The 13,596-nt window shown below is 43.5% G+C and overlaps 1 protein-coding gene across 4 annotated transcripts in view; it reads right to left on the bottom strand.

Moving 5' to 3' along the window:
- The window catches only part of IQCA1 (IQ motif containing with AAA domain 1), a 188,575-nt gene that overhangs the window by 96,811 nt on the left and 78,168 nt on the right, over positions 1-13,596 (bottom strand). For all 4 annotated transcript variants that reach the window (NM_001206547.1, XM_010803867.4, XM_015467211.3 and 1 more), the window contains one exon: positions 9,218-9,302. In NM_001206547.1, the coding sequence (NP_001193476.1) occupies positions 9,218-9,302 (85 nt within the window). The remainder of the gene's footprint in view (positions 1-9,217; positions 9,303-13,596) is intronic.

Genomic DNA, 13,596 nt, shown 5'->3' on the forward strand with positions numbered 1-13,596 from the left:
AGGAGCTGTAATCAACCTGCTTTATCGACGAGGGAGCTGGGGCACAGAGAGCGCAGTCCCATGCACACAACTAGCAAGTGGCCTGAGCTGGGATTCAAACAGTGCAAATCGGGACGACCTGCATTACACATTCAGCCTTCAGTGTGAAATCCAACTAGTTAAAAAAACGAAAAAAATAACACTTCACCGTTTCAGGATACATATATGTGTAGTTAAAAGTGTAAGAGATGGGGAAACAATGAGCAAACAGTGGCAGACTTTCTTTTCTTGGGCTCCAAAATCACTGCGGATGGTGACTGCAGCCAAGAAATTCAAAGATGCTTGCTCCTTGGAAGAAAAGCTGTAACAAACCTAGACAGCATATTAAAAAGCAGAGACACTACTTTGCCAACAAAGGTCCGTCTAGTCAAAGCAATGGTTTTGCCAGTAGTCATGTATAGATGTGAGAGGTGGACCATAAAGAAAGCTGAGCACCGAAGAACTGATGCATTTGAACTGCTGGAGAAGACTCTTGAGAGTCCCTTGGACTGCAAGGAGATCCAACCAGTCCTTCCTAAAAGAAATCAGTCCTGAATATTCATTGGAAGGACTGATGCTGAGGTTGAAACTCAAATACTTGGCCACCTGATGCAAAGAGCCGACTCATTGGAAAATACCCCGATGTTGGGAAAGATTGAGGGCAGGAGGAGAAGGGGATGACAGAGGATGACATGGTTGGATGGCATCACCGACTCAACAGACATGAGGAGTTGGTGATGGACAGGGAGGCCTGGCATGCTGCAATCCATGGGGTCGCAAAGAGTCAGATACGACTGAGCCACTGAACTGAACTGGAAGGGTAAGAAATGTAAGAGAATGACACACACCAAACTCACTCCAGTGGTTACTTTTGAGAGCAAATTAAAAAAAAGGGCTAATATTGGACTTCCTTGGTGGTCCAGTGGTCCAGTGGTTAAGACTCTGCCTGCCAATGCAGGAGACACTGCTCCCTGATCTGGGAAGACCCCACATGCTGCAGGCAAATAAGTCCATGCACCCTAGCTACTGAAGCCCATGCTCTCTAGAGCCTGTGCTACACAAGAGAAACCACTGCAATGAAGACCCCGAGCACCACAAACTCAGGGTAGCCCTGGCTTGCCCGCCTAAACTAGAGAAAGGCCCGAGCAGCAGTGAAGACCCAGTGCAGTCAAGGTAATCACTGGTGGCTCAGTGGTAAAGAATTTGCTTGCAATGCAGGAGATGTGGGTTCGATCCCTGGGTGAGGAAGATCCCCTGGAGAAGGAAATGGCAACCCACTTCCAGTATTCCTGCCTGGAGAATCCCATGGACAGAGGTGCCCGGAGGGCTACAGTCCATGGTGTTACCGAAGAGTCAGACACGATTTAGTGACTAAACAATGCTGAATAAATAAATAAAATTTAAAAAGGGCTAATATCATTTTACCCCCAGTGTGCTGTGCTAAAGCATTCTCCTGGGATCAAGTGTACACCGATTATGCCTTAGTGTGATTTACTGAAATGCTGAGGTTTATTTTCTAATATTGCATTTTTGAATTCATAGCTATGTTGTTTTTAGGAGCTTAATTCACACCTTTAAGTGTTCATAACAGTTTTATCATGAACAAAGTAGGATATTCAGGCACCATCTGGACTTTAAAAAAACTGCAGTCCCGTGTCCAGGTCCACATCCTCCTGAGGCTCACCCACCTCCCGAGGTTCTAGTGAAGATCCTGGGTAGGGGAGGCTCAGAAAGGTGGTGTGGGGAGGTGAGAGGTGACGTATGTGTTGTGTACACTATTTGGTAATAAAAAGGGTGTCTTTCGACAGGACTGAAAGTCCCTTGTTGTCAGAATAGCAGTATTTTCCTTGGGGGTCAGACCATAGAACCAAGTTATGGCTGCCAGGACCGTCATGCTCTGGTGCACTTATGGAAAATGGACATGTTTTGGCCTTTGGAAGTTTGGAAACTTTCAGAAATGTATATAATATATATGTATAAAATATTAAATATAAATATGTGTATCTGAAAAGAGGATAAAATCCTTATTGTGAGGCAATACAATTCAGTGCATCAATTGTTTGTTTCACCTAGATCCTTACCCAGTTTATTATTTTCAAAAGACAAAATATTAGCACCATCCACACTTCAGAAATTACAAACAAGCATGTAGTGAAACGTTTCCTCCCCATTCATAACTTATCTGACCATTCTCCCCCCAACGGAAGTCAAGGTCATCGCCAATCTTTTGCTATTACCCACAAAGCTAACAGGGATCAACGCATGCAAATGTCATCTTGCAAGTGTATGAGCATATCTTCTGGATAATTCCTAGCAGGAGAAATGCTGGATCACATGCATGTACAAGACTGTCAAACTGCCCCCAGCGGGCTGTGCTAATTCACACTTCCGCCAGCGATGTGGGTGACTTCTCGCTTTCCCACATGCTCACTGACACAGTGCTTGTGTTTGCCAGCTGAATGGGTGAAAAATAGCATGTCATGTCGGAGTCGTTTCGGTTGTTTCGTATAGGTGCCAATGTTGAATTTATTTGGCTTGTGCTCTCCAACTATAGTAAAATCTCCCAGAATTAGAGATGTGCTTTAGTGCCTGTAAAGTCAGCCATTGTGTTTGGAAAATCGAGGAGTCTGAATCTGGCTTGCTGCCTGTTTTCTTTCTGAAGATACAGGTCCAATTTTGTTGAGGCGTATTTTACATTCTTTACATTTACCCATTCCACGTAGACAAGTCAGTCATTTTTAGTGAGTGTATTGCATTGTGCCGCCACCACCGTAAATCAGTTTTGACACGTCTCATCATTCCACCAAGATTCCCTTGCGTTACTTAATCGTTCCCCTCTCCTGCCCTTCTTCTCCAGCACTAATCTAATTTCTGCTTCCATGGATTCACTCTTTTTGGACATTTCCTATAAATGGAATCATATACTCTGTGGTCTCTTGTGTCTGGCTCCTTTCATGGCTCATCGAGCTTTTGAGGTTCACCCAAGTTGTGTTGTTCTTGTTGTTCAGTTGCTAAGTTGCGTCCAGTTCTTTGCAGCCCCATGGACCGCAGCATGCCAGGCTTCCCTGTCCTTCATTATCTCCTGGAGCTTGCTCAGGTTCATGTCCACTGAGTCAGTGACTCCATCCAGCCATCTCATCCTCTGCCACTCCCTTTCCTTTGGCTTTTTCCTTTGGTTTGCTCCTTTTTTATTGCTGAGTACCATTCTGTTGCATGGCTATTCCACATCTCACCTACCCATTCACCAACGGATGGAAATTTAGGTTGTTTCAAACATTTGGCTATTATGAGAAATGCTCCTATGAATATTTATGCACATTTTTTTTGTGTGTGTGTGTACATATGTTTTCATTACTCTTGGATCAAGTCCTAAGAGTGGAACAGAACTGCTGAGTTATTTGGTGAATTTGTGTTTAACTTTTAAGAAACCGACAAACTGGTTTTCCAAAGTAGATGCACCATTTTATGTCCCCCGCAACGTAGGAGGGTTCCTTCTTCTTGACATCCTCAACATTTGTTACCGTCTTTTATTAGTACATCATCCTAGTGTTATGAAATGACACCTCATTGTAGTTTTAATTTTCATCTTCCTAATGACACAGAGAAGGCAATGGCACCCCACTCCACTGCTGTTCTCGCCTGGAGAATCCCACGGATGGAGGAGCCTGGTGGGCTGTGGTCCATGGGGTCGCAAAGAGTCGGACACGACTGAGCAACTTCATTTTCACTTTGCACTTCCATGCACTGGAGAAGGAAATGGCAACCCCCTCCAGTATTCTTGCCTGGAGAATCCCAGGGACAGAGGAGCCTCGTGGGCTGCCCTCTATGGGGTCCCACAGAGTCGGACACGACTGATGCAACTCAGCAGCAGCAGTGGTAATGACAAGTGGTGTTGAGCATCTTTCAATGTGCTTATTAGCCATTTATCTATATTGCTTTATGAACTGTCTTTTTGAGTCTTTTGCCCATTTAAAAAAAATGTTTGTCTTATTACTGAGATGTAAGAGTTCTTTGTACATTTTGGATACAAATCCTTTATCAAGTGTAAGTTTTCAATCACCATCTCCCAGTCTGTTCTTGTATTTGCATTTTCTTAATGGTGTCTTTCTGGATGGCGTCACCGACTCGATGGACATGAGTTTGGGTGAACTCTGGGAGTTGGTGATGGACAGGGAGGCCTGGCGTGCTGTGATTCGTGGGGTCGCAAAAAGTCAGACACGACTGAGCGACTGAACTAAAATGAACTGAACGGTGTCTTTGGAAGCCCAAAAGTTTGAATTTTGATGAGGTTCAATCTACCAGTCTTGTCTGTCAGCATAGCTTTAATCTGCATTTCCTTTATATGTGTGGGGTTGATCATCTTTTCACATGTTGAGCATTTTTTATTATCTTTCAAATCCATTCAGATTTTCATTTCTGAGAACTGTCTGTTCATATCTTTTGGCTTTAAAAATATTGGGTTATTGAGTTTTTTTTCTTATAGAGCCATAGGAGCTCTTTATATGTTAGAAAAATGATCTCTTTTCTGTGAAACGCATCACAAAAAATTCTTGCAGTGTGTCATCTGTCATTTGACTTTACTTGGAGTCAGTTTTGCCATGGAGGCTAAAATTATTTTTTAATGTAGTTTAAGTTATCTTTTTTTTCTTTTATGACTCTCGGGTCGTGCAACAGAGGTAAAAAGGTCTTTTCCACTCTGAGGTTATGACATATTTCTTTGTTGGCTGCTTTTAGTTCTTTTGTGTTTTTGTTTTGTTTGACATTTAAATCTTTTTTGATCCATTTGGAATCATTCTGGGGTGAAGTATAAAGAGACAGAGATTTAATTTTCTTCTTTTCCAGTTGACAACCTGGTTATTATAGTCCCATTCATTAAATGGTCCTTTTACTTTTCCTTATACAAGAAGGATGACAGGCTTCTTTATTATATACTAAATTTCCATGTGTATTTGGATATATTTCTTGATTTTCTGTTCTTTTTCATCTCATCATCTGCCTGTACCAATGGGCTCTTAAAAACATGTTTTAATACCTGGCAGGGTTGGTTCCTCCTCATTACCCTTCATTCTCAGAATTTTATGAGTTATTCCTGGTTATTTACTTTCTGCCCAAAGTTTAAAATCAAATTAGTCACCCTCTGCATGCTCTGACTCCCTACTCCAACAAAATGCTTTTGGTATTTTTATTTGGATCATATTATATGGATAAACTATGTTTGGGAGAGCTGAAGTATTTATAACATTGAACATTCCTACCTAAGAACACAATATGCTTTTCCATCTGCTCAGTTTCATTTTTCAGAACGTTTTAAGCTTTTATTTACACACATCACACATTTATTATTAACTTTATTCCTGGATGTTCCACCTTTGTGTCATTGTTGCTGTTGTAAATGGACTCTTCTTATATTTTCTAGATGTAGCTGCTCTTTGAACATACAAAAGCTTTCTCTTTCTGCATATTAATTTTGTAACTCCTCATCTTCTCATGTTGTTTAAGGTTTTTTTTTTTTCAGTTTATTTTCTTTGCTTTTCTAAGTACAGAACATATCTGCAGAAAGTGATCGTTTTCCCTCTTCCATTCCAACTTATTGCTCACTGTTCTTTCTCTTGTCTAAGAGTGTTCAATAGAATTCCTGTTCATCAATGGTGATGATGGGTATCCTTGCATTTTTCATGACATCAGTGTGTTTCTTGTGAATTTCTTTAAGCATGATATTAACTTGTGACCTAAAAAATATTTTGTCATGTTAAAGAAGTATCCATGCATTCCATTTTTGTCTTGTTTTCTTAATATCAAGAATGGGAGTCGACCCTGTAAAATGCCTTTCAGCACCCACAGTGATGAGCTTATGGTTTTCCCTTTCAGATCTCTTTAGATAACGCAATGTATTCACAGACATCCAAAACACAACCACGCGGACATTAACCACGCGGACATTCTGGAATAAACACCACTCGGCTGCGTTGTTTTGCTAATATTTCACTTTGAATTTTTGAATTAATACTCAAAAGTACGACTGATCTGAGGTTCTATTCATATTCCATCTTTTGGGGGATTTGGCATCAATGTGATTATACTCACTTCATAGGAAGTCTTTTTACCCTTTTGGTTTTTAACAAATATAAATGACTATACACAGGCATGCCATAATGATTATGCTTGATCTATCTTTTCAGCTTCCTCCTCTTCCCCTTTCTCCTTCTACTCCCCTCCTCCCACTCCTCCCCACTCCCTCATTAGTAACAACTGCTAAGATTCCCTGAACAATTTCAGAGGGCCAGACTCTGCTCTGAGTACATTCCACGTATCATCTCATCTACTGATTCCTCAGCCCAGGGAGGCAGGTCTTGCTGGTATCTGCATCCAGACCAGAAAGCTGAGACACAGTGGGTCAGACCCTTGCCTGAGGCTGCAGACCCAGTGAAAACTCTGATTCTTCACCACAAGGCTGTCCTGACTCTTCACTCATCTGCCTATTTAAAAAATGTTTGTCTATTTATTTGGCCATGCTGGGTCTTAGGTGTGGCAACCGGGATCTTCAGTTGAGCCATGAGAACTCTGCTAGCTGTGGCAGGTGGGATCTAGTTCCCTGACCAGGGATTGGACCCCGGGCCCTCCGCAGGGCAAGCTCTTAGCTCTTAGCCACTGGACCTCACCTGCCTTTTAAAATCATACTGCTCTGTGGCCCCCATTGCCTTGTGTATTAATTCTAGTGTATTAACCAGATGTCCTCAGTCTTCTTTTGCTTTTAGTCTGACTGCACATTAACTCTACTTTCGAGAGTTTCCCATGGACAATTTAGACATTCCACCAACATTCCTAATTCTGTAATTGTTACCTTTCTAAACTGACATGAAACATGTCTGGCTGCCTGCCAGGGTCTGTCAAGACACAACCTGTGCCGGGTAATTTAGCTGGAGAGACAAGACCGAAACATGTAAGAAAGTGAAATAACAGCGCATCAAAATGACAGTGACTCCAGGCAGGGCTGAGGAACGGCCAACAAGAGGGAGCTCATCAAGTGGGGAGGAGGGCGGGGGTGGAGGGAAGGCTTTGGCAGCTGACGTCGGCTCTGACAGGGGACGGGGAGAGGAGAGCTTCCGCCTGACCGAGAGGGCTCAGGCAGAGGAGCAGAGGGAGCCAGGGATGCTGAGCGCAGGGTCGGCAGTACTGACGAGATCTCACCTACACATGGCTTTTACCACTGCTTAGTTAGCGCTTCATGTCACTTAACTTATTACCCAACTAGCAAACACTGGGCTTCCCTGGTGGCTCAGATGGTAAAGAATCTGCCCACAATGCCGGAGACCCAGGTTTGATCCCTGGGTCGGGAAGATCCCCTAGAGAAGGGAATAGCAACCCACACCAGTGTCCTTGCCTGGAGAATCCCATGGACAGAGGAGCTTGGCGGGTTGCAGTCCATGGGGTTGAAAAGAATTGGTCACGACTGAACGACTAACACAACACACGTTAGCCTGGTTTCTTCTTTGTCAATGCCGTGAACAGTGCAGACAAGAACAGCTATTTTGGTTATCTGTGGCAAGAGTCAGCAAATCGTATCACATGGGCCAACTGTGGCCTGCTGCCCATGTTTGTAAATAAAGTTTTATTGGAACACAGCCGTTCCTATTCATTTACATATTGTCTGTGCTTTCAGGTTATAATGGCAGAGTTACTTACTATTTCTCTGCTTATGGAAAAAGTTTGCTGGGCTCCAAAATCACTGTAGATGGTGACTGCAGCCATGAAATTATAAGACGTTTACTCCTTGGAAGGACATGCCTTCATCCAACACTGTCATTTTCTGGTTTCTCTGGCTGATTCTTCTCAGAATATCGGGTGTCCTGGGTGGGCATGGTGGGTCTCCTGCCCCAGTGAGAGCTGTGACCTCCTGTGGGTCCTGAAGGGTGTGTCAGTTGCTCCATAGGCTTGGAGCCCCCAGCATTTCTGGGTCCAGGTTCTCTCCCAGGCTCTGCAAGGCTGGTGGCACATTTCATGAGCTGTGGTTCAAGCAGGTCTTCTGTGACCCCATCCCAATAAGTGAGGGTCCTCCCAGAAGCCTGACTGCCTCCTGGGTGCTCTCATCACTCCTGGGAGCTCTCCTTCCCTGTATCCTCCCTTCAGCCATGTGAAGTCGGGGCAGGAGAGTGGGGAGGGATCCGGTATGAGGGCAGGCACTGAAGAAAGCTGAGTGCTGAAGAATCGATGCTTTTGAACTGTGGTGTTGGAGAAGACTCCTGAGAGTCCCTTGGACTGCAAGGAGATCCAACCAGTCCATTCTGAAGGAGATCAGCCCTGGGATTTCTTTGGAAGGAATGATACTAAAGCTAAAACTCCAGTACTTTGGCCACCTCATGCGAAGAGTTGACTCATTGGAAAAGACTCTGATGCTGGGAGGGATTGGGGGCAGGAGGAGAAGGGGACGACAGAGGATGAGATGGCTGGATGGCATCACTGACTCGATGGACGTAAGTCTGAGTGAACTCCGGGAGTTGGTGATGGACAGGGAGGCCCGGTGTGCTGCGATTCATGGAGTCGCAAAGAGTCGGACACGACTGAGCAACTGAACTGAACTGAACTGATGGCAAGTTCCCTATGGCAACTTGTCTTCTTATTTCCTTAGTATAAGTTCCTTAAATAGCATTTATGGGTCAAAGGGTATACTTAATAAACATTTTGATATTTACTCATTCCACGGCCCTCAAAAAATGTCATGCTAATTTATGTATCCAGCTACAATGTTCGGGAGTGACTTTTCCCCACATGTTTACCCACTCCAATTATTGTCACAATCTAAAAATGTTAGCAATCTGACAGATGAAAGGAGATAGAGTAACATCGCTTTATATTTAAGTTTCTTTCCCAGAGAGTTTTAAAAAATTAATGTTTTTTAATAAGTTAATATTTTTTGCCTTCTTTTCTACCGAGGTGTTCAGGTCCCATGCTCATCACTTACTAAGAAGATGAGAATCACGTGTTGTCACATAGTCTTCAAAGAGAGGAGAAAGCATGAATTTCATTAGAAAAGTTTGAAAGTACATTAAGTGACTTCAAAAGTCACTTAATCAAAAGTATTTCCATGTAAACATCTGTAGGGACATAACCAAGACCTAATAACCCTGCAAACTCATTAACTAAGGTTTAAAGGATTGCAATTATGATATAGCTACATTTTATTTCTCAAGCATATCTGTACCTGTTGTGGGGTCTTGTTGGAAAAAATAATAGCGGAACCTCCTTCTTCTTCATTAGGGTAGTCAGGAAAAGTGCCCGTTAAGTTCCTGAGGAGGAAAAAAAAAAAAAAAGGCAGAATAAACATCCAGGAGCGCAGTCCTCTCTGCTACATTCCCGACGAGATGGCTCTGCTCAAGCTCACTGAAATGAGTGATGGTTATTAGGATGGGGCTCCCTGCCAGTTGCTGGCCGGACATGCAGTCTCTACGGAGCAGAAGGACCTGGTGACATTCAGAAGCAGGTTTCTCTCCTCAAAGCAATTGTTACTCTGAGTCAGACCTCTCTCCTTAAAGCAGACTGTCCTCTTCTGCCTCTTTTAAAAAAAAAAAATTATTGCAATACTCCATGCTTGTGTTAAGAATGACGACAGAAGCACAAATTATCTCTTCCTGTTTAAAATGTAGGATAAACACAGGATTTTGAAATAAAACAGAAACATGGCATGGTTCAAATTACAGACTTGGTACTCGTGCATGACATAGGCACGCATGCTTTAGATTTCAGTGAGTCTGAGCCCCACATGTTAAGAGATAGGAATAGTCATTGTTTTCTGTAACCATATAGTTTCTATGTTCTAAAAGGCAGAATTTGAAATTTAATGTTGAGAAATTTCAGAAGGGATACAAAGTTAATTTTTCTAAGAGAAACTACTTGGACACCAGTGTTATATTTATTCCATATAGAGAAAGAAAACATTTATCAAGTTTGTTCCATTAATCCAGAATCTAAGGGTTAGAAGATGCCCATGCTCAAGATGACTCTTTATTCTCAAACTTTTGGCCTTAGTTGCTCTTGACACTCTTTTTGAAAAAACAAGTTCTATTTATTTATTTGAAAAATTCTTGGCTGCACCCTGCATCAGGTGGGATCTTAGTTCCCTGACCAGGGATCAAACTTGCACCCCCTGCATTGAAAGGCAGAGTCTTAACCACTGGACCACCTGGGAAGTCCCACTCTTGACATGCTGGATAATTTTTGATGATCCCCAAAGCTTTTGTTTATGTGAGTTCTAGCTATTGATAGTTACTGTATTAGGTATTAAAACGGCAACCTTTCTAAAATATGCATTTTCATTAAAAACAACAATAATAAACCCATTAGGTGTTCACATAAGTAACATTTTTAATGAACATATTTCCCGGAAGAAAAAAAATTAAAGAGTGCTGGTGTTCTGGCTCAGTGGAACCTAGCGGAATGCTTATATGCTTATATGTGCTTCTGTATTCAATCTGCTAGTATGTTGTTTTGGTTGAAGTATAGAAAGAAAATCTGGCCTCACGTGGATGTGTAACTAGAAAAGAGAGGAAAGTTTTAATAGCCTTTTAGATAGCTGTGAATATTCTGCTTTGACTCCACACCACAGCCTGAGGAGTGGGAGCTTCCTAAAGGCTGGTGGTGATGTAGAATCTGAAACCTTATCAAGAACTTTGCCTTCCCTGCTAAATTAAAAGTCATGTGTCTTGTGCGCTGAACAGATCTTTCACTCAGACGTGACTCTGTAACATCAGGTCTTGATCATTTCAAAACTAATGGTCCACTGACTTATGTGGATCTTCCCAAAGCTGATATACATTGCATAGCATCAAAAATCGCAGTCATCAATAACTCCTAGACAGCATATTAAAAAGCAGAGACATCACTCTGCTGACAAAGGTGTATACAGTCAAAGCTATGGTTTTTCCAGTAGTCATGTACAGATGTGCGGGCTGGACCATAAAGAAGGCTGAGCGCTAAAGAATTGACGTTTTTGAACTGTGGTGTTGGAGAAGACTCTTGAGACTCCCTGCGACAGCAAGGAGATCAAACCAGTAAATCCTAAAGGAAATCAAACCTGAATAATCATTGGAAGGACTGATGCTGAAGCTTCAATACTTTGGCCACCTCATGTGAAGACCTGACTCATTGAAAAAAACCCTGATGCTGGGAAAGATTGAAGGCAGGAGGAGAAGGAGGCAGCAGAGGATGAGATGGTTGGATGGCATCACTGAGTCAATGGACATGAGTTTGAGCAGGCTCCTAGAGATAGTGAAGACAGGGAAATCTGGCTTGCTGCAGTCCATGGGGTTGCAAAGAGTCAGACACGACTGAGCAACTGAATGACAACTCCATCAATCTCAGACTCTAAAGCTAAGCAATGGGAAGCTCTCAGACTCACAGTCTCTCAGACTAGAAGATTTCCAAACTTGTAATTTTTGCTAGAAAGCTTGAATTTTATTATTAGCAACAAATACCCTCAATTGTTTTCCTTCAGGCTTACTTGGTTCTTTTTTGAGAAAGTGTCTCCTGCGAACCTGAGTCTGAACAGCCAGAATGTCAGTCATCTTTTCAGTGAAAAATGAGGTTCCATAGAAAGGGCCTGCTCAGTCTGAAAGTGGACAGGTGGCAGGTGCCCACCTTGAATGGCCTTCACAGTTTGGGGTGCAGCAGAAGGCAGTCACTCATCTCCAGGTCCCTCACATACAATATTGAAAAGCTAGGTATTCAAGAGTTAAGTCCTACAATTATTTTCTACTATGTCCTCAAGGATATTGTTAAATGAACTTTTAAAAAGGCAGGTGCATGGCAGTGAGGATCCAGATGAACTGGGGCCATTGCCTTGGGTCAAGGTTGACACCCAGCAGCTCCCTAACCATCTGCCCCCGCCCCAGCGCTTTGGCCCCCATCCCTTCTACAGATTGCCCCCCAAACATCTTAGGACAGCTTCATCCCTGTCTACATACAATCTCTCAGGTCTCCTGAACTTTGCCCGGGGGCTCACTCAGTTGGCATGGGACCAGCTCCTCAGCGTAGCTTTGAAAGGAACTGGACACAGTGCAGCGTGCGGCTGGCAGGGGAGGTCTGTGGACAGACGCATCACCCTTGGGGATGGTGGGTGACCACCCGCTAGGTTCAGTTCAGTTCAGTCGCTCAGGCGTGTCCGACTCTTTGTGACCCCATGGACTGCAGCACGCCTGGCCTCCCTGTCCCTCACCATCTCCCAGAGTTTGCCCAAGCTCATGTCCATTCATCAGTGATGCCATCCCACCATCTCATCCTCTGACACCCTCTCCTCCTCCTGCCTTCAATCTTTTCCAGCATCAAGGTCTTTTTCAATGAGTCGGCTCTTCACATCAGGTGGCCAAAGTATTGGAGTTTCGGCTTCGGCTTTCAGCTTCGGCTTCGGAATATTCAGGGTTGATTTCATTTAGAATGGACTGGTTTGTTCTCTCTGCTCTCCAAGGGACCCTCAGGAGTCTTCTCCAGCAACACAGTTTGAAGGCATCAATTCTTCGGCGTTCTGCCTTCTTTAGGGTCCAGCTCTCACAACCGTACATGACTGGTGGAAAGACCACAGCCTTGACCATATGGAACTTTCTTGGCAAAGTGATGTCTTTGCTTTTCAATGCAATATCTAGGTTTTTCATAGCTTTCCTGCCAAGAAGCAATCATCTCCTGATTTCAAAGCCACAGTCACCATCTGCAAAATTATTATGTGGTAAAGATCCTGACTTGGTAAATGGTGGTTATTTATGTCACAGCTTTCCCTCAATTATAGTTTAAATCTTAATTTCACAGACATTTATCTTCAACTTTCATCATTTTGCTGATTTTCAAAATTGCCATGCGGTGCGTGCTAGAATCCGCCACTGCTGTACACTGCCTGCCACATCCCCACTCCACACCCTTCCCGCCCCCACCAACCAGTTTCCATTTGCTCTCAAATTGCTGCAACAGGCAAGGCTGAAGCCGGTTCTCCAAATGGGCATCCAAACTTCCAGATGGACCAAGTGATGCGGAAAATGGAACTCATCACATGGCTGCATGAAAAATAACCTCAACTACAGACATTTCACCCAGATCGACAGAACAGGAGAAATAAGAGGTGAGAATCATCCGAAAACGCAAAGTCTGAGAAACGAACGCGGCACTTGATAAGACAGGACTCACCAGCTATTTGTGAGCTCTGAGCATTTCATCACCTCCGAGCCAATGCTGGCACATCTCATGGGGATTATGGTGGGGGGCAGTTCTTAATTCGCTCAGTCCTGTCTGACTCTGTGCGACCCATGGACTGCAGCCCCCCAGGCTCCTCTGTTCATGGAATTTTCCAGGCAAGAGCACTGGAGTGGGTTGCCATTTCCTCCTCCAGGGGATCTTCCCCACCCAAGGATCAAACCTGCAGTCTCCTGCTTAGCAGGCAGATTCTTTACCACTAATGCCACCTGAGAAGCCCCTAAAAAGCACCTTGGAAGAGCAGTTCTCCTGGATTCCCTTACCTTCCTGCTCTCCACCCCAGTGCCCCTTCCCAATAAAGTCTTTTGCTTTGTCAATTAAAAAATGAAATAAATAAAGCAAAATAAA

This window comes from Bos taurus, chromosome 3 (assembly GCF_002263795.3).
Source record: "Bos taurus isolate L1 Dominette 01449 registration number 42190680 breed Hereford chromosome 3, ARS-UCD2.0, whole genome shotgun sequence".
In the NCBI taxonomy this organism is placed as follows: Eukaryota; Metazoa; Chordata; class Mammalia; order Artiodactyla; family Bovidae; genus Bos; species Bos taurus.